The 21,956-nt window shown below is 38.1% G+C and overlaps 1 protein-coding gene across 1 annotated transcript; it reads right to left on the bottom strand.

Annotated features, from left to right (window-relative positions):
* Positions 1–1,584: 1,584 nt before the first annotated feature.
* On the bottom strand, positions 1,585–17,357 carry rin3 (Ras and Rab interactor 3). Its single transcript, XM_056768319.1, has 10 exons — positions 16,894–17,357; positions 15,030–15,714; positions 13,475–13,589; positions 12,462–12,534; positions 12,283–12,374; positions 10,687–12,081; positions 9,240–9,548; positions 5,095–5,226; positions 3,829–3,992; positions 1,585–2,708 (listed from the first exon to the last, which is right to left on the bottom strand). Exons 2-10 carry the CDS (start codon positions 15,642–15,644, stop codon positions 2,382–2,384), a joined length of 3,222 nt encoding a protein of 1,073 aa, XP_056624297.1. The 5' UTR covers positions 15,645–15,714; positions 16,894–17,357; the 3' UTR covers positions 1,585–2,381.
* Between the last annotated feature and the right edge of the window lie 4,599 nt (positions 17,358–21,956).

Here is a 21,956-nt window from a genome sequence, read left to right as displayed (position 1 = left end):
TTTTGAGGCCAGCTCTACAAATTCTCGGTTTTAATGTGCCGCATTGAAGACTTTATAAGTAAACGCCCAATGCTTTGATTGGATAGCAGTTTGCATAGTCAGAGCCTTCTGTGAATTGAAACGAAACGTGAGATGAAACGTTAGGTTACACATTAGCACCATTCACAGTTTTTTCAGGGCATTAGTATTATCTGCTATCTCCTGTGATTTATAAATGACCTCCGCACATCAGTATTTCATGTGAATCATTCGCACGGGATGATTTTACTGATTTATTTCCCAGATGTGATGGCTAGGCTTTGCATATAGTTTGAATATCCTATAGATGTATTGTGTTAAATGATATGAACGTATCTGTCAGTATTTGAGACCCGTGATCGCGAACCGGACAAAAGATCACTGTGACTGTGGGTCTCAAATATTACGAGAGTTTTCATGAATAATAACCAAACAATAGACTCCTGGAAATTTATGGACCCAATATACGAAATACCGCTCCATGTTTTTCCCACATGAGCTGGAACGTCTTTAAAAATAAATTTTAATCCCACATTCCTAATATCGGAATCCGAAGGAAGGTTATGCAGTGACTGTATTCTTCCACAACCAGGGATAGCACAATATATAGCTATCTTTAATGGGATGTGTGTTTATTGCTTGCTCGCTCTATCTGGTTCCGCGGCACAAGTAGTACTTCAGTTCTGTCATGCGCGAACCAGTGGACGGAGCTAGAGAAGTAGTCGTTGATATTTTTCTGTGGAGGTGGTGTTCAACCTATCAATGTCGTCATAGAACCTGCATTCCAGAACTTGCCGTTCGCTCGGCCTGGTGTCAATAACAGATGTAATCTCAGTAACAAGGGCGTTTTTCAGTTCTGACACTTACATGATGTTCGCTTGAATACGATTATCTCTTATACAACAAAAGAGTTGTATAAGAGTTAAAATTGTGATTTTAATTCATGCCTCCTTTAATAATAATATAACATTAACATAACAATAAATTACATAAGGAATTGCTTTTCATATATCAGAAAATACAAGCCCTTTGTTCATATGGAAATTGATTATTTAGTACATTACATTATACAGCTGCTGTCCTTTCAAAACCTTGTATCTCCATATTTCATGATTTTTATGCCATAAATCATTATCATTGGTCACCCTTTATGTTTGTCACTGGCAAATATCTTATGTTTGTGATATTTGCCCATTTCTAACCAATAAAAAATACTAAAAAGTGCTTGTCAACTTTGACGACACAGTATTTAAGCATTTAAAAAGTACAAATTTGGACATCCAAAGTTTCGGAAAGACCGCGAAAATATTTTCCAGTATATACCTTTGTTTTGTAAAGGGGTAAATAAGCTACATTGAGCTCACTGAATAATCTTTATACAAGTAGCCCATTTCATGAGTAAACACAAACCACGAGGGACATGAGGGTGAATACATGATGACCGATTTTTTATTATTATTAAAACCTTTCAGAAATTCAGATTTCCCAATTTATGACCAAACACTATGAGTATTGATTATTATCAATGGTCATGTCCTGTAATACAAACTTAACAATAAACTCATAAACAATACAAAAGGTATTTATTACCAATATAGAAATTTGAAACTAATACAAAGCACCTGTCTTTGGTTTGACTTGTTGCTTAACAGACACAACTTGTGTAATAGATACATATATTCTACAATATGTTCATATTGCGGCCACAAAATCAGAGCTTGTGCTCAAACCATTATATTAGTTGTCAGATATAAACAAGCAGCAACAATACCCTGTGAAATGTATCAATACACAACACAGAGAGCATATCTGTCTTGCAAATGACTCAGAATATAAACTGAGAGCAGTGCAGCGCAAACCAGTTCAAGGTCTGTGAAGATACTGTGCTCTAAAAAATGTGAATATATCAAGAAATCAGCACCGGAGTCAGGTATGAGTCACAAACCCTGAGATGTGAAAAGCTTTGTCTGTGTTGTTTGAAAGTTTAATGGTGACTTTCAAAGACTAACGAGAAGGTAAAGGATCATTTCTTGTTGAGTGAGTGTGTCTGTGTTGGTCAAAAATAAAGAAATATATTGAAGCATAACGGCCATTTTTAGAAGGAAATGATTTGATCCCTAAAGATAGGATTCAATCCCGGTACTTTGCACTGGTACAACCTGTACTTTCCAAAATTCCTTTAACGGCAAATGCTGGTTGCCTAAAGGCAGTCACTTAAGTTATTTCCGTGGGCGAATGTCACATTCTGCTATTGTGGTTAGATATTGTAATGTTAGCTAAATGTGCATCTGTTACATTCTTCTGTATATTAAAGTTATCCATTCCAGAACCTCAAAATGCTTTTTCACACACATACACACAATTCATATCAAGCTTTCCTCGGGTGCAGGTGTAGGAGCAGTCTCCTCTACAGTTTCTAGTTCCTGCCAGCGACCGTGGCGGTACACAAAGTAATACTCCTTGCGTGGCTCGCTGTGGAGTAGGCTGGATTTGATTGCGAGAGGGAACTCCTCAGGAGCCAGTGGCTTATATCGGCCATCCTCCAGCACACTCAGGCAGTAGGACTCAGGGTCCAATACCTCAAATTTCTCGGCGCACTGATTGCACAGGTCCTGAGCGGTAGTGTTTGGACGTACCCCTAAGGTCTTGGTGTTGGATCCAGCCTCCAGAAAGGACACGTTTATGAAGTCCTGACAGAAAGGTTAAAAAACGAAGAAATAAAAATCATAGTTTGGTTTACTATTCCATCAGTTTTAAAGATCATACTGTATTGCTAAGGCAGTGTCCTGTCTTCTTGCTGTACCTTTGGTTCAGGGTTTGTTCAAATGTATGACCCTGCCTGTAAAAAAAATCTAAAGCCCCAAATCTACAAGCATCAAAATTTGATTTCAACCATTTTAATTTGACTAAAAAAAGATTCATCTTTGACATTTTCGTTCCCAGTTAATATTAAAGATCTCAAGGTTACAATTTCACATAATTTTATTATGTATATTATGTGGGACGATTTTATTAAAAAAAACAGTAAATCACCGAAAATGTCAGGCAGGCAGGGTCACATAAAAGCACTACTTAATAAGTATTACCTTCAAATTTGTAACTTTTCCTGCACAATTTGAGCTATGAACATAAGTAATGATTTAAAAAAAAGAGTCTTTAAAATGAATCTATTTTGAGAGATCATATATCAGGTGAAATGAGAACCAAGCACATATCAATTAGACATGGGCTAAGAGCACCCTAGAAACCACCTAGCAATAACCAAGAATGCCTTAGCAACAGCATAACAATGCCATGGCAACCATCCACGATAACATAGAAACATGTAGGAAAGTTTTGTATGGACGAGCACCTAACACATTATATATAGAAAATGTTAATAAATATTTACTTTAAAGGGGATAGTTCATCCAATATTGATATTTTGTCATCATTTATTAACCCTTATGTCATTTCAAACATGTCTCATTTTCTTTCATCTGTAGAACACAAAAAGAAGATATTTTGAAGAATGTTGATAACCAAACAACATTGGCCCCCATTGACTTCCATTGTACGGGAAAAAAACACTGAGATATTTCTTAAAATGTCTTTTTTTTTGCGTTCCACAAAAGGGAGAATTATAAACAGGTTTGTTAATGACATGCCGGTGAATAAATGATGACAGAATTTTCAGGTAAACATTTAATTTACATTTTATTAATTCATGACCAGAAACAGTCTTTAACAGTGTAAGCAATGGTCATGTACAGTAATACACCAAATGGACAGGCCAAAGGTTTTCTGGTGATGTTGATTATATTCTCATACCTGCACAGAAGATCGTGATGCTCGGGCTTTGTTCAGGGTACGTCTGCGCTCCCAGCGATGAATAGAGTCTTGGATATCTATACTCAGCTCTCTGGTCACAGCCTGTTTATCAAAATTCTTGATGTGTTCCAGAGCTCCATAGGTAGTGGTGAGATAGTATGAACCTAGAAGAATATTAAACCGTTGTCACTTGTTGACGGTTATAGCTTTAACTTGTTGAGCACGTTATGGCAGAACATTTTTAAAAGGTAAAATATAACTCATAATGCTAGTTCATTTAATAAACCAACACTGCTAAACAAGCCTTTCTCAATGTACATCTTTGTCACATGTATTCATGTTTTAAACCAACATCCTCAACAACAGACAGTGAAAACACAAACTTAGTTCAGTTTTTTAAATAATTACACTTACAAACTGTAGGGTGGTTTTGACAACTAGCCCCAGTTACCCTTTATTATACTTTATTATAATTGTGGTGAGGAAGGCGGGACGAGACCCGTGAGGCGGGGCCGGTGGCGTGAGGGATAGTTGGAATCAGCTTTGCACACACCGGTCCCGCAGATCTCATGGAGGAAATCGGGAACATAAGAGGACTATCGACAGGACTGCTGATGAGAGAGGACCGGGCCTGGACATATGTTTACGTTTATATTTATGTTCTTGTGGCCGGCAGTCGATTGTGAGGTGGCTGATGGTCTTTTACTTCCCTGCTGTTGTTTGTTTATTTTTATTAAAGTTTATTAAATGTTCGCCGGTTCCCGCCTCCTTCCTTCCCAATTTTGAACTGTGTTACAATAATTTATTCATTGGCGTAGGTGCGACATGTCGGAAGGTGTTTTGCTTGTGCATCCAGTGTCCAAGCACAAAAATGAACAAGTGACAATCTTAGTCATAGGAATAAATAGTTTTTACGTGTAGTGCAGCACAACAGCCTAGTGACTTTCCCCAAATGAAATGACAGTTTGGGAACCACATACTGTGAGAGCTGGAGTCAAAAAGCGGAGAAGCCAATGGATGGACCGCCCCTTATATAGGCCCCTATAATAAATATTCCCAATGATTTATTACGAGTTGTAATTTATAAAAGTATTATTTTTGTCATCTCGGTCCCCAAAACTTTTCAAAACAAAGTTACACCACTGACTTTATCATATATTATACATATTGAATGCTTACTTTTTGCCTACATTTAAATGAGTGTGTGCATGTGAGTGTATGCATATGTGTGTGTATGTGTGTGTGTGTATGCCTGTGTGTTCTCACCCTCTCCAAGTTGGAGTGCAGGATCCATTAGCTCCATCATATACTCCACATCCAGAAGCAGAGCACTGATGTTACTGCGAGCTAACACATACATCAGCACAGGCAGGAAGTCATCAACCCCATGTGCCTTTCCTGTTTGATAGAAGAACCAAAACACATTCGAAAATTATAACAGGTTCTTGAAAATGTTTCTTTAAGCAAAATGCTGTACAAGTCTTTTTTATGCTCTCCAGTGCCACACAGTTTCCTGTTTGGTCATTTGTGCGCCTGTTTGGTCATTATGTGATCATACAACAAGAAATATGTGCTGGACAGAAACGCAGTCATAAACATGCTGGAGTGCAGCCAATATAATACAGTTAGTAATATGCTGACAAAGCATTAGTGTATACTATTTCACAAGATTTTACGCTGGATGTGCATTGCGATCATGGTTTCAAATCGTTGTAGACCTTAGGCTTTTAAAGCTTAAATTTAGACATTCAACAATGAATCTGTTAATCAAAAACCTTTTTCGTAGCCCAACCAGAACATGGCACTAGCAACCTCAAGGTCATAGGTTCAGTTCCTAGGAAATACACATACTATAACACATGTGAAGCCTGAATGCACTGTAAGTCGTTTTGGATAAAAAGCGTCTGCCAAATGCATAAATCTATATTCTGTAGCTGTATGTGTTTATTTTTTCCCCGGCTTTATCAGTGTTCCTGTGAAGTGGATTGTAAATTACTTTCACAGCAGAGAATAAACAGATTATAGTTTCTACTTTTCACACCACGTAGCTTTCTATAATAACTTCAGTATATTACGAATATGCAAAATGATTTTCTGGGAGGTCATTCATTCTAATATCTATGAGGTATTATTAAAAACCAAATTGAATTGCAAATGCATTGCTTTTTAGTTGTGTAAAATTAAATGCAAGGTTTGCTACACATTACAGTATTACATTGCAAGAAAAGTTAATTATTAAAAAGCCAGTTAAGGCTTTAGAAACATAGTATGATACAGTCAGATTTATTGGGTATAATAAAATCTTTGGTATCATATAAATTGGTATAATAAACAAACTCTTTTTGGTGTAGTGGAAACATATTGTTCTTCTAAGTTGTTCTGACCTATACATTAAAACAAATGTAATTTCCCTTTATTGGCTTTAAGGAACACTTTAAATATGCAAGCAAATCAGTGCAATTTTTGGAAAAAAAATCAGAAGAATGCTTGTAACCAAACATTGCTTTTTAAATATATTTGTTCTGTTGAACACAAAAGAAGATATTTTGAAGAATATAAAGCAAAAAGTTCTGGGGCATTTTTAACTATGTTTGTAGTTTTTCCTACTATGGTAGTTAATGATGGCCAAGAACGGTTTGGATACAAGCATCCATCCAAACTTCTTTCTCTGTGTTCATCAGAACAAAAAAATTACACAGATTTGGAACAACATGACATTTTTACTTTTGGGTGAACTGTCCCTTTAAAAACTAAAAGTGCTGTCAAGCTAAATATTTTCTTTTTCGGAATCAAAATCATATCCTCAATGTTGACAGATCATAAACAATATCATTGCTGATATCATTGATCCAATTTTCAAGAATTTATGAACATGTTGTGTGAGATTATAAATTTAAATATGCTCTCCTACTTTTAAGTCGCTTTGGATAAAAGTGTCTGTCAAATGAATAAATGTAAAATGTAAATGTATAAAACACATTTGTCTTAAATTTTACAACAATTATAAATGAACTACACCCTAACAAATAGTTATTGTTGTGGAACTCAAAAAAGGGTTGTGGATATGTGCAAGACTAGACAATGTTACTTAACCATTGCCTAATACTCCAGCCTTTGAAAATATGTGGTTTAGTAATTGCACAAATAGAGGAAATGGAATATGTATGATTGTTCTTTGTTGTAGATGATTATATAAAGAAATACACATGGATAACAGCATGGGTTCTGTAAGAGTCACCTTTCTGGTATCATTTCAGTGTTCATGAATACCTATTAAAGGAAGCAGGGAAGCGTGGGAATGTGCATGGTACGACACTAAAGAAAAATAGCTGTTCTCTAAACAAAAGCCTGTCTTAAGCCTAGATAAGTCTGCCTGATCTAAACAGCATTTACAAGAAGTATTGACTGGATATACAGGACAGGGAAAATGAGAAGTGCGCTTTACAAAACCCTTCAGTCCACCACAGAAAGAATCTTGAAACAAATGTGGAGCATTTAGATGTGGGCTCAGCGAATTCTCAAATCCAATGAATTCTGGATTACACCATTGATTTTTACAAGAGAATCTAAGAGTGTCTAGAATTTTGAGTTTCACTGGATGAACTCCAGCTCACATTTTGGATTGAAATTCATGCAGGACTACAAAGATCTCTAAAGATTTTAACCCTGTGACTTTAGAGACAGATCCACTGGCTGATCAAAAAATGAACCACAGGTCAGTGGTTTAGCCAGCCTTGCCTTTAAAAGTGTCTCGTACTAAATAATACAAACCGCACAGAGCTTTGAGAGATGATAAATACACTGTATTACGCAGCTGTAGAACTTCCTTATTTGGAGACGCTAATGATAGTTTTGATATAATCTGGACTAATGTTGAATAAATGTGCAGAGACATCGCTAACATTTACATTTATGCATTTGGCAGACACTTTTATCCAAAGCGATTTACATTGCATTATCCTATACACTTATACATAGGTATGTGAAATCCCCTGGGTCAACCACCTTGCGTTCTTGATGCAACGCTCTTACCACTGAGCTACAGGAAAGCATATGTGTTATACGTCTCTTGAGCTTTAGAAGTTACAGTTAGAGATACAACTGCAGTTAACGTAAATGTTAAATGCAATATTAACTGCAGTTTCTATAAATAATCACATCCAGAATAAAAATTAGGGTTTACATAATCTGAGTATGTGCATATTCATTTTGTATTCATAAATACATACACATACCTGTACATACCTGTAAGTATGTATACATGCATTTATTAATATTTACCAATAATTGAAATGATATATATTCTTGTATGCATGTATGAGTATGTGTTTATAAATACAAAATTTATATGCACAGTGCACAGACATATATGTGACACTGGACGACGAAACCAGTTTTAAGGGCCAATTGTTCGAAAATGAGATTTTTACATCATCTGAAAGCTGAAGAAATAAGCATTCTATTGATATATGGTTTGTTAGGATAGGACAATATCAACTGTTTACAACAACTGTTTACAAAGCTGGAATCTGAGGGTGCCAACAAAATATTGAGAAAATCGCCTTTGAAGTTGTTATTCAGAGGCGCTGTAGCGGTCCATCCACTCACAAAAATAACGTTTTTATATATTTATGGTAGGAAATTTAAAAAATATCTTCATGGAACATGATCTTTTCTTAATACCCTAATGATTTTGGGTATAAAAGAAAAATCTGTAATTTTTACCCATACCCTGTATTTTTGGCAATTACTAAAAGTGTTCCTGTGCTACTTAAGACTGTTTTTTTTGTCCAGGGTCAGATCTTATGTAAACACAAACTTTTATTTCAGATGATTAATCACAATGAATCGTTTGACAGCCCTAATTACATATTTGCATGTTTTTTATATACATAAAATATTTCTATCTCTAGTAAGAAAGCTATTTTACCCCTCCCCCATACTGAGTAATAAAGTCTAGACTTCTACCTCAATTAACATCTACACTTCGCCAAAATATTTTGCAATGCTTAACTTGAACACAAAAAAATTATTCTTCCTCAAATATGAAATAAATGTCATAGAAAGTCCATGTCAAAACAAAGGTTAAAACAAATTGTAAGTAATTAATAATATTTTGTAAGATAGTCTGAACAGAAAGTGATGTTTTAGAATTGTAAGGTTAGTGCACCTGTTCCTAAAATCTCATTTTTTTTTAAACAAACTATATAACTGTACTCTCCTAAAGGTGGAGCTCCACCTTTAATCGTCTATTTAAAGAATATACCTTTTAGAGAAAGTTTTCAATTTTATGTCAATTACAATGCATCTGTGCATCCAACAGCCATCTGCTACTAACCCAACGCCCTACCAGTTAAGATACATTTATTCCATCCGCCCCTTTCAGCAGTTATAATTTTTTTTAAACCCACCTTGACTGCCCACGGACATTGACTCGTAGATGATCTTGCAGGTTTTGAGGAGGAGGTCGATCTTCTTCTGAGGTGAATATTCTTTGTGTAGGTTACCAAGCTTTATATGAATCTTATCCAAGATGGCCATTTCAGGAATGCTGGTATTGACCCCCAGGTCAGTGGTTGTGCTCCCCAGAACCACTTGTTGGTTCTCTTTTAGTTTCTTTAGATTACCTGCATGGGAGTGGATGTCCTTTAATCCGTTATAGATTGCTTCCCGCAACGGCTTTAGGACACTTTTGCATATTGCTACTTCAATAATGATCTCTGTAAAGAGGTGGAAAGAATTACATCAGTTATATATTGTGAAAGTACTACAGTTATATATGCATAAACGCCAGAAGATAAAGTACTATTTTTTTTAGTGTTGGGATCCCCCTTCTAATAAACATAATTTTTTTCAATCAAAACAAATATTAATGCCATGCCATACAATACCACATTAAAAACAGGTAGTGGTCTGGCTTTTGTTGAAACTAGCAACTTTGTATGAGCACCTATTGTATTATTGACGTATGACATATCGTATATTGCTCCCTGAACTCTCTGTAAGTCACTTTGGATAAAAGCGTCTGCTAAATGACTAAATGTAGAGAATTCTGTTTACATATTGTTGCAACAGTTTTGGAAGGGCTTTTTTCTGTTCTGAAATCACTGAGTCCTGTGTACAAGTCACTGTTGGGTGTTGAGTGTTTGACTCAAATGTGTTAAGATGGCTTCAGGTCTGGAGTTCATGCAAACCAGTCAAGTTCTTTCACACTAGACTGAATCCATAATTTCTTTTTGAATCTTGCTTTGTGCACATGGTCTTGTGTTTGAACAGAAATAGGGTCCTGCCCAAACAGTTGCTATTACATTAGAAGCAAACACTCAATGGGGGTTGAGATTTGACAATCTTCCAGATATCTTCCTGTGTATTCAGCAGAACAAAGAAATTTAATTAGGTTTGGAACATTCTGAAGGTGAGATAATGATGACAGAATTAATCCTTTAAACTATCCCTTTAAGAATTACTCTGTTCAATAGAAAGGGTGTCCCAATATTTTGGTGTATATGTAACTTAATTCATTATATTAATAAGGGAATCGCTTCAAATATCTTCCGCATTGCGAGTCTCCAAATGCATAAGCAAAAACAAATGCAAAACATTTTCTCAGCTGTGTTCGAAAAGTTATTTTAAACATTGTGGTTTAGTGAGGCCATGATGCAGTTCTACTTTAACCATGTTAGTTTTCATAGACTGAATGATGAAACAGAAAATACTTGCTCTATACACGGATGCTCTATTAAAGCATGCTTTTGCTACAGTATTTTGCTATTATTCTAGCCTTCACAGTTAATTTAATCAAAAAAAAAACACTGAATGTGTATGTGCTGTCAAAAATAACTATAATATATCAATTACCTAGTTTCTCCTCAGAATATGCCGCTGCCTCCTGTAGATTGTGCAACTCTGCACTCTGGATCAAGTAGCTTTTCAGTTGCGTCATCATCTGCCTGATCTCCTGGAGCATCTCGGTGCTAGATGTATGCTTCCTCATTGTATCCAAAGTGAATGCTCGATAATCTCTGACAAGATTCCCAAAGTACGTGTTTCCATCACGGCCCATCTCCACAATGCGTTTCTGAAGCTTACGATCCGCACTCATGAAGCCCGTGAGGACGTTAGAAAGGTTCGCCATGGACACCATAGACAGTCGTTGCTTGGCGCGGTCCAGCATGATTGTAGGGGTCCTCTTTATCAGAGCCCCTGTTGTCATATTGTCCGTCTCTTCCTCCGTGCTGCTGGTTGAGTAGGAATCGTGGTCTGGCTGTGGTGCTCCACCTTCGGGGGAGTACATAGAAACATCAGAGACTTTGGGATGACCAGTGTTGATGCAGTGTGAGTGGCGGACGATAGTTGGGCTGCTGTTGTTCAGTGGAGGGATGGAAGTGGACACATCTTTACTCAGCATGGCCGAGTTTCCAAGAGCTTTTCCAGATGGATTCTGAGACAGTCTATTTCTCCTTGGAGGTGCCACTGGGACATCAGGCCTCTTCACGTCAACCGTTAGAGGAGCTCCAATAGTTACTTGAGGCTCCTCAACAGACACTTCCTGAGTTTGTGAGTCCACCGGCTTTTCCATTTCTTCGATATTGTCATCTAGGAAAATGAGAGGTGCTACTGGAACTTGTGGAACGTTGTCTTCTGACTCTACCTCAGTGGAGGTGCTGATGGTGACCTCCTGCTGCATGGGTTCCTCTGAAGGTTGTTTTTCAGACAGCCTGCGCCGGGTCGGTACTGGAGGAACTCTATGTGAAACAGGTTTCGTGCTGTCTTTGCTTGGAGTTGCCTGGAAAACAGCTTCCTTGACTGTGTCACACTCGATGACTGAGGCAGGAGTTCCCTGTTGCTCTTTTTCTGGTTCTGTATGCTCAAAGTCACTTCCTTCCCCTTTTTGGAGTGGCGGGGGTGGAGAAGTGAGAACTGCCCTGAACTCCCCTTTTATTGACTTGGCTAACGTATGTTTTAGTGAACACTCTGGTGCACTAGGAGGTCGAGGCGGAGGTCTTTTGAATTTGGGCGGAACCTGGATCGGCGTGTTGAGGCTCTGGGTTCTTAAGACTGGGGTAGGTGAGGTGGGCGGCCTGCTGTTGCTGCATTCCTCGATGAAAATCGGGTTGACGTACCAAAGCCGGTCATTGCCAATGGAAAGCTGGATTTCACAGGAACTGCTTTGCCCTGGCTTATCCTGAGTGCCACAACTGTCACCAACGTTTTCCACTTCCTCATGACTATTTAGAGCTGAACTCCAGAACTCTGTGTGACCAGAACCTTTATGTTAGTATTATCTCAAATTTGTAGCTTTGGGATGTGACGACAAAGGAATGAAATAGTTTTTAGTTTTGCAACTGAAGAGCTCAGTCAGTACATAGTGTAGTGTGACTGCATTTAGACATTAGGTTTTATAGCACTTCCTATGAGCGTCATGGGATCTTTGGATATATTATTCTGCCTTACCTGAACCAAGAGAAGAGATCACCTCCATGTCCTCATATTTAGTCACCTGAAGGATGACCTGAGGTAACTTCAGGGGAAATGGTAAAATGTCCCTAAATGGATGAGAAACACGAAAGCTTTGAATATGTTTGGATGAAGCTAAATGAGATATTTATACAAGGAGTAGGTTTCAGGCTCACCTGCTAACACAGTAGAAAGCGACTAGCTTAAAAATGTTCTCGAAGACCAAAACTGACCCTTCAAGGTACAACACTGCAGCATGTGAAAGAAACCAAAGATGTTTATTTAAGCTACAAATCCTGTCACTGACATCATGGGAGTTATGAAATGCTTTCCTGTAGCTCAGTGGTAAGAGCATGGCGATAACAACGCCTCGGTCATGAGTTTGATCCCAGAGATTGCACATAATTAGAAACAAATGTATAGTATAATGTAATTCGCTTTGGATAAAAGGAGATGTCTGCATTTACATCTGCAAGACATTTTTTTTATTATTTGCTCATCTGCAATTTGTCTGGGAAGCGTTTTACATGTTTTGAATTTAGAATGTGTGTAAACTGCCTATTATAAGACGTTTATCAGATGATTTTACACAGCATATGTTTTCCAAATCTCTATATCTTCAAATGACCTCTGACAGACGTACAAGTGCCATCTAGCCATGATTGGGATGTGTAAAGGAATCAAACTGACTGGCCTTTACTTAAAATGAAGAGGATTTGATTTTGGCCGAAAATTGATAATGATAGACCAATGTAGTGCTGTATAACAGATAGAAGATCTCTTTTATGAGACATTTTTTATGACACATAGACTGACCACACACAAGTGCAGACACATGCACATATTTCGGCAAAGACACCAGGAAATAAAGCTATAAGCGTCCAGTGTAGGACATCCTGTAGCAGCAACAGTGATGTACTGGGGACAGGAAACCTGCGGCACACAACCCCAACAACCTCCACCACGGAACACTCCACCTCCTGTTAATGTCTCTGTGCATTCTCACTATTTAAACATCACTGTGGGTGACTTGCAGGTACTGTAGGTATGCAAATGCCTTTATGTGTGGGCTTGTCTGCGTGGATGTTTTGGTCTATATGCAAATGCACTTTGTGTGGGTATGTTTGGAATGTATAAACTTTTTCAGTGTTGAAAATGCGAATGCAAAATTAGACTGCAAATAACTCACAGGACTTTTCTTCTTTCACAGAGATCTCCTTGACCTGGGGCTCCCCCTGTTGGTCAGGAAGATGGATTGACAGAACCATCTGTTTCTGACTGACATCCCTCCTGACTAAAAATATCTGTGGATACAAAAGTAAGGAAATGGCCATTAAACTTGTGGTCGAAAAAATAACATTTTTCCTCAACATGATGTCTATGTTTCCATAAATGTCTAAGCGAAACTGCTGTGACTGGTCTGATTTTAGCTTATGACCCTGTTTGTGAAATCCAGGCTAAAACCTCATAAATATGAGAATGGGAGCATTAAACTTTGATTTCAGTCATTCATTTCATTATCAGTTCAATCTCTGACATGGCCTTATTCAGTTAATATTAAAGATATCAAGGTTATATTTCCACAGAATATTCTTTACATTATGTAAAATATTTTTCTTTTTTGACAAAACAGTAAATCACAAAAAATGACTTTATATCTCACAGGTACCCAGATAGCACAGATACGTCTTTAAGATGTCTGCTAATCTGCTGTGTAAAAACATCTAATAAATGTCTTAGAAAAGGTAATATTACTTAAATTTTAAATCATCAACGTACTACAGACGTATTAGAGACGTAATGCAGATGAGCAAACAATCAGATGTTTTGCAGATGTAAATGCAGACATATGTATTTTTATTATCAGGGTAAGGCCACATTTTTTCACCTTATAATTTTTTTTGCAGTTAATTTAAATCGCCCTGTACTAAAAAGACTTACATTTTACAAAATGACATGTTGTATCTCAATTCATTTAAGATCATAAAAACTTCACACTAGCAATCATACTAGATTTAGAGACACTGTCATGTAATATATTTTCATGTCCCCATTTACATCCTAATATACTTGCTAAAATCACATTTTGAATACGGAAACCAACACAATTACGTTTATGCATTTAGAATATATTTTTATTCGAAAGTGACATATAGTGCATTTAAGCTATATGTGTTCCCAAACCCACAATCTTTTGTGCTGTTAACGCAATACTAACATGAAAAATGGTGAATTAATACTAAATGTATGCTAAATTTTTGTACTGTATTTTTCAAATCAAAATGTGTGTATGCCTTTAAAGGGAAAGTTCAACCAAAAATGGTCACCACTGACTTTCTATAGTAGGAATAAAAATAACCATGGTCAAGTTAGTGGTGACCATTTTGAGTGAACTTTCCTTTAATACCTCCTCAGGACTTGACATCGTTGTGTGTGTTAAAACAATAGATTTGAAGATTTCTGTTATTTGCCGTGGCATTGGGTTTGCATGTCTACAACATCCATACATCATTATATTATCAAAATATATGGTTGGTTTAACAAAAATCTCTAAACAAAATAAAAAAAATGGCTAGACAAATAGTGAACTCTAAATTCTTCAATGGGCGAAAGGTCCAGTGGTATGTTAGTCATTTAAGCACGGTATACCTTTAGCAATTTTTCCTTAAAACAAAATACAGTCATATTCATTTTTATGAATAGCATAAATCAGACACAAGCAATACGATTTAAACCTCTCTTACCCCAGGTCTCTCTTTGCTCAGTATAGCCATGGCTCTGTCCTGCTTCATTCCTAGCTGGAGCCACACTGGACATGTTTTAATCAGTTTCTCCAAGATACTGATACTAGGAGGCACTGGCTTGTTGGTCTTGCTGACCGGAGATGTAGTGACGGGTGGTTTGGAGACTGCTGGTGGAGGAGGTCTGGGATGAGGTGGAGATGAGGGTATAGCTACAGGAGGTGGAGGAGGTCTAGCCAAAGGTGAGGACGAGATCTTTGGAACTGCAGAAGGGAGCTGTTCTGGCAGAGGTGGCTTTGGGACCTGAGGAGACATGGGTTTCTGGGATGGATGAGGAAATGGTTTTGAGCTAATGTGAGATAAGGAAGCTGTTAATGGAGGTGGGGAATTCTGTTTACATAAAGGTGGAGATAAAGGAAATAGCGGAAGAGGGACAGAGTCAGGGGATGGGTTGTTGGAGATATCAACCAATGGGAAGGTCAGAGTAGAAGTTAGGGGGGAAGGAGCATTAGGGGAAAGAGGAGAGGTTTGCGGATGGAAAGATGAAGGAAGAGGTGGGATGGATGCGGAGGGTTTGGGGAGAACTGGTGGTGCCGTGGAAGGTGCAGGGGAGAGCATAGTGCATAATGCAGAAACAGCTGAGAGCTTTGGGGAATAAAAAAAATAGTTTTGGTTTTCGATGGTGACCCTGTAGATACAAAAAGGTTTGTCCATTAGATCTCAGCATAACCAGTGCCAACTAAGCACAGCTGTGGCTAGGGGTGTTCAAATAACTAACCATTCTGCAAATATTGAGATCAACTTGTAAGATAAGCACTGAAACGTTACATACAAATACAGAAGTCTCGGCGTGTGTCTAATTTTTTCCAGAGTTATCATACTGTCATATGATCACAATAAATGTGCCAATACGACTGGATTGTGAAACAGGGATTGTGTCAGCTTGTTCAGAAGAACCAGATGCGGAAACAGCAGTCATTCTGCGTTCACATCTGCACTTACATTCGTGTATTAATGGCTACAACAATTTTTTATCATACCAAACCATTAACTATTAATTATTTATCTAATGCGAATTAGGTAAATTCATACACCTATAAAATAATATCTCTTTACATATTTTTGAGTATATGAACATGAGAACTCCACCTAACATATTGTGAATTATATTGTAGATATATCAGATTTAAGCACAGACACCATTATTGGGTAATATGTCTGCTGTGAGTGTCTTTAACTTGTTGATGAATATTGACAAAAAACAGGATATATACTAACATATTTGACAAAAATAACAATGTTATTTATATACACATTTTCAATATTTAAATTTGAAGTTGTATTTTTATATTCTGCCATTGTTAGTTAGAAATCGGTTACGGTTCAGCCAAACGTTTCCTGAGTTTTAACATCAATTACATTGATGGGGACCCAGACCCAAGACAACCGGTTAATCCATCAATTCATTTGGGTTATTCAATGAATCAATCTTTACTTTGATTTGGTTACATCCTTATAAGGAGAGTTCAGCCAAAAATGAAAATGATTTCGTGATTTACTTATCCTGATGTCATTCCAAATCTGTATGACTTTCTTTTTACTGTCAAACACAGAAGAAGATGTTTTGAAGAACGTTGGTAACCAAAGAACACTGGTCCCTTTTGACTCCATTGTATGGACGCAAAACCACTGAGGCGTTTATTTTTGAAAAAGTGTAAATGTAAAGACAATTTCTAGACAATTTTATTTAGCCCTTTAGCAAAGGTGTTCTCATACTTAAGACTTTATGACTAAACTGACTTTTTTGCGTTGCTTAGTAAGATGAAACAAAAACTCAGAGTCGATGTATGTGTATTTGGCTACTTACTCTCAAGGTGCTCCGGTGTTCTGAGTCCCAACAGCTGTTTTCATCGTTCAGATCTGCACCCACTAAACATTCTTCGCTAAGTCCTTTTTCTTCACGAATAATTCCTCACAGAATGACCCTGAACACAGCAAAAGTTCTGCTCCATCCTCCTTGATATGCTTTTCCCTTTTCCTCTGCTTTGTGCGTCTTCTCAATCGTGTGATTCTTCTACTTCCTATTGCGAACAAAGTCCGACAAAATTTGTAAACTGCCGAAAAGCAAAGAGGGACGAAACAGAAAAATTCACGTCTCCTTTTTCTAGTTTTCTTCTAAACTTCCTGTCAGCGATGCAGTCAGGAAGAGGCTGTCCAGGGTGGTCAGCCAACCCCTTGCAACCCCCCCCCAAACCGTACCCGCATATGCGTACACAGAAACACACTTTGACTTCTCAATGTACGGAATAAACCTCACACACTACAGTACAATCTTCCTCACTTCATTGTTTCAACTTGATCAAGGCATGAACAACGTCCGCAGATGTGTTTACCCCAGAAACAGAGCTGTGAGAAGGGTACATCCCTCCCCTCCCCCAGAGTCTGGGTGTGTCTGAAGATAAACAACTCCAGATGCTCATAAACCCCTAAAGAAGTTCCATAAGGTTTGTAGCCCAACATGCATTTGGTTTTACGTTTAGGGGCAAATTGGATGCCATCCACCCCACCCTCTTCGAACACACGCATTTTGCTTTTACAATACTCGCAAAGAGCATCTTCACGCAACTTTGACTGCAAATGTCCACATTACACTACATGAGCACCGCAGGGATGTCATATTTGCAGTGGTGCCAAATGTACTGCACTTTTGTGTTTGCGTTATAGGGGCCAACTGCAGGAACTCCAGCTTTAAAAAGAATAGTTCACTTAAAAATGAAAACTTTATCAGCATTTATTCAACTTCTTGTCATTTCAAATTTGAATGACTTGTCTGCAGAACACAAAAGAGGATATTTTGTAGAATTTTGGTAACCAAAATGCGACGGTACCCTTTCACTTTTTTTTGTACAGAGACAAAACTAATGCAAGTCAGGTGCTGCCGTTGTTCACTTACCAACATTTTTCTAAGTATCTTCATTTTCATTTTTGTGTGAACTCTCACTTTAAGACAAATAAATTAGTTAGCCTATAGTATCATATTATGAATATGATACTACTGTATTACACGGAGTAATACTGTATACAGTATTTGTTTTCTATATTTGTTTTCTTCATAACTTGACAGTTTTATAAAAAACAATGAAATGTTATTTGGGTCATAAATAGGCTTCTAAAAACCAATTTTGCATAAAGAGTGTAAGTGTTTTACAAGTGTACTATGAACCTGACAGCTTGCTGCAGATGCTTCCTGTTAATGATGTGTGACTTCCACAAGTGAGTGATCTTGCAGAAAAAAAAGACTACGTGCTCACCACCTTGACCTCAGTACGCAGTCTATTTTATGGTCATGAATGTTGTTTGGGTCTTAGCCCTGCAGTTAAATATTTTTATATCATTGTGGTAAATGTATGTCAATGCATAAAGTAGATGTAGAGTAGATAAGCTGAGGCCGGCTGAGTATTGAAAGTGGATTCCGTGGGTGTAGGAGGATAAAAAAGGGGGCACTGTGTGAACATTAATGATGACTATCATGGAATCTTGTAGGGTTGAGACGGAGTCATTCTTCAATCCAGGAGACCAAGTCACTATTTCCACTTGAGTCTCTTACAGCTGATGCCAGTTCAGCAGAAACACTGCCATGCAACTTCCCAAATCACTGTAGCACAGCATGTAGGCCGGAAGAGGACAGCTGTTTTCACACAGCCAAAATAATTTTATATTCAGCAGTTTATGATCACACGTTTGCACAAGACAAGATGAAGAAATAGTAATGCTGGAAATTTCACTATGAAGTACTTGGACTATATGCGTCTTAGTTGTCTCATTATGATTAGTCTGTGCATGGTTCACTGGATTCTGTGGTATGTATATTCTATTCTAAAGGACAGCTTTATCTGACACTACTGTTAGGGACTTTAAGTAGGAGTAGAAATTTTCTAGGCAAATGCAGTACGATTGCATACAGTAGGCTATATACAGTAGGTTCAGGGTCATCTGTGGATACTAAGGGGCCCGGTCATTTTTTTTAACACCCAGTGTAAAGATGTGTTAAAGGCATGGTTCACTGGAAGTTAAAATGATCCCATTTTACTTACCCTAATGCCATCTTAGGTGTATATAAATATTTTTTTTCAGTTGAACGCATTCAGAGTTATACAGTGTCATGAACCCACAGGGTGTGTGAGGTGAGAGACAGAGGACCCAGGTGCAGACAGGGAGGTAAGACTTAAATAATAAAATACAAAACAAACACCCACGAGGAGGTAACATAAAACATGACAATAGGAACATGGACTAACTAGACTCATAACAGGACTTGACATTAAATTTGACTAACATAACTCCAGGAAACAAGAACTCATCCACATGGCGCACACAAGAGACATACAATGAACCAGCATAAGACAAGAGACACGAGGTCAATATAAAGGGAACCAAATCAAGAGGGGACAGGTGCAGGGGATAAACCAATTAACACAACTAGGAAACAGGAGGGCAGGAACAATGACAAGACCGGAGAGAGAGAGTATGGCGACAAATAGGTGCCAAAATAGTCTCTTTCCCACAAAACAAAGGATCCTGTATGATTCCACCTCTAGACCAAGAAATACCCGACAAGGTGAGGCGGAATCATGACAGAACCCCCGCCTTAAGGAGCAGCAACCTGATGCTCCTCAAGGCACAAACAAGACAAGACAGACTCTGACTAGACAAAAAAAAAGAGGAACAAGGTAAAACAGCACTGATAACACATTGGGGGGTAACAAGAGTCCAAGGAAGGGAAGCACAAGAGTCCGAGGGGAGGGAGCACAAGAGTCCAATGGGAAAAACTGGGGAAATTGCCGGCTGACACATGGACTGAAAACTGGCTCGGCAGCGCTCTCTGGCGGCCGGACGGAAGGCCGGCTGGACAGAGAGATAGGATTTTAACTGTGAGCAGCATGCTCATTATTATTCATAATTTATCAGTTATAATAAATGTAAAATAATATATCGGACTAAATTTTATTATCGACCGATACCTATAACATAAAATATGACCATTTATCGACCGATATGAGCGATAATTATTATACATCCCTGCCTGTGTATTCATCCTTAATAACTTTTGCATGTTTATAAATCCTTACATATGTTCTGTATTGAGCTCTGCATTTGTATTTGTTTCAATAGACTGCAAACAAATCTATGAGGGAGCTAAACCTGAACTGCTTGATGTATTGTCATACGAGAAGAAAAATTACATCGATAAGCCACAGAAAATTATGTGGTTGAGCAAAGTAGATCACTATAAAAAACAAGCAGTGAAAACAGGGGTACTTTAAGATCCAGCAAAATGTTTGTGAGGTTTAAAGTCTTCATACATTTTAGATTTTAATCTCAGAAACACAGAATAAGGCTAGAAAAATGGTAGGCTAACATAAAAATGGTACAAGTAACGTTGGCCTGCCCTGAAGTCTGGGCCTACTTTCAAAAACCTTTAAAGAATAACTCAATGTCCATAAAATTACATTTCATGCAGTGTGTTGCTGTGTGTGAATGTAAGCAGTCTGGCAAGTTGTAAAGCCGAACAAACAAAGTTATTGGCTTGCGAATGAAGGAGTCGACTCTTCACCTGGACGAGTCGTCTGTCGATATAATTTCAGTTCCGGGTCAGATTTCCGTCACTCCAGGTGCGTTCGGTTTGGGCGTAAGTGAACTGCGAAGTGGACTTCACAGGGTATTCCGCCATCTTTAGTGAGATTCCAATCCAAAGTGAGCGAACGTGTTCAGTTCGAAGGACACTGCGAATGGCGTAGGGAGTCAGGGAACATCGATACATCACGCCGGAAGTGAATCCCCTAACTGCCATTGCGTGCCACGCAAGCGAGTGAGAAAAACAACAAAATAGTTTTCGTATGCCTTTAGTTCATTGTGAAAGTTTATTTAATTACAGTTAATACTGTGGTTTGCTTCACGTAAATATGTTATTTTACTTTTTGTAGCATTGTTATTATTTAGGCTACACACTCGAGAGGATGAATGTATTTATCTGTATTGATATTTCATTGTGCAATTAAAAAATAGTTTTTATATGCCTGTAAGGATTCATCCATTTAGCTATTATTACACAAACTAATGTAAACGTGGTATGCTGCAGAAGTTATTTTTTATAATGTTATTTACCTCAGGAATGTTTACGGCTGAACGACATAGGGAAAATAGCTAGATGAGACGGACACAACCATGGATTAAGAGCACTTCTTCACATAATTGACCAAGGGGACACCTCTTGCTAAGGCCATGGAAGATGAAACCCCCCTTGTTGAATGAACTCGGAGTCCTAGAGTTGAAGCTTGAAAACGCCTCTCATAGGTGAGAGCAATAGCATCCCTCACCCAATGTGACATTGTTGATGCTCCTCAGGGTGCTCTGGATGGAATCAATACGTTCCGGAGACAGCTGTGCCTGCATCACGATCGAGACCCGTGTAACCCCGAGACACGTTGTGTTCTGCATGGGGGAAAGATTGCTCTTTTTGACGTTCAGTCTTAATCCGAGAGCTTTGAGATGAGCTAGGCAACATCCAGATGTCGAAGCGCTAGCTCTCGAGACTGAGCTAAAATCAGCCAGTCATCTATGTAATTCAAAATGCAGATGCCCCGAAGTCGCAGAGGAGCCAGAGATGCAACCATGCATTTTGTGTAGGTGCGGGGTGACAAGGCTAGGCCGCACGGAAGAACCCGATACTGATACGTTTTGCCCCCAAAAGCAAACCTCAGGAATCTTATGTGTTGTGGCAAGATCTCTATGTGAAAGTATGCGTCTTTCAGATCGATCGTCACAAACCAGTCGTGACACTTACTTTGAGACACAATCATCTTGATTGTCTACATTTGATCATTAGCGTCTTTAGGTGGCGGTTCAATCTGCGAAGATCTAGAATTGGAT

The sequence above is a fragment of the Triplophysa dalaica genome, chromosome 15 (assembly GCF_015846415.1).
Source record: "Triplophysa dalaica isolate WHDGS20190420 chromosome 15, ASM1584641v1, whole genome shotgun sequence".
In the NCBI taxonomy this organism is placed as follows: domain Eukaryota; kingdom Metazoa; phylum Chordata; class Actinopteri; order Cypriniformes; family Nemacheilidae; genus Triplophysa; species Triplophysa dalaica.
The sequence above is the reverse complement of the archived record's forward strand: the minus strand, read 5'-3'. Positions and strand labels throughout refer to the sequence as shown.

Excerpts from the sequence above, each read along its gene's own strand:
- rin3 (XM_056768319.1), bottom strand. The coding sequence starts at position 15,644 with ATGCTCTCCCCTGCACCTTCCACGGCACCACCAGTTCTCCCCAAACCC. Across the intron at positions 13,590-15,029 it reads TGAGCAAAGAGAGACCTGGG|ATATTTTTAGTCAGGAGGGA; the intron begins GTAAGAGAGGTT and ends TTGTATCCACAG. Across the intron at positions 12,535-13,474 it reads TGTGAAAGAAGAAAAGTCCT|TGTTGTACCTTGAAGGGTCA; the intron begins GTGAGTTATTTG and ends CACATGCTGCAG.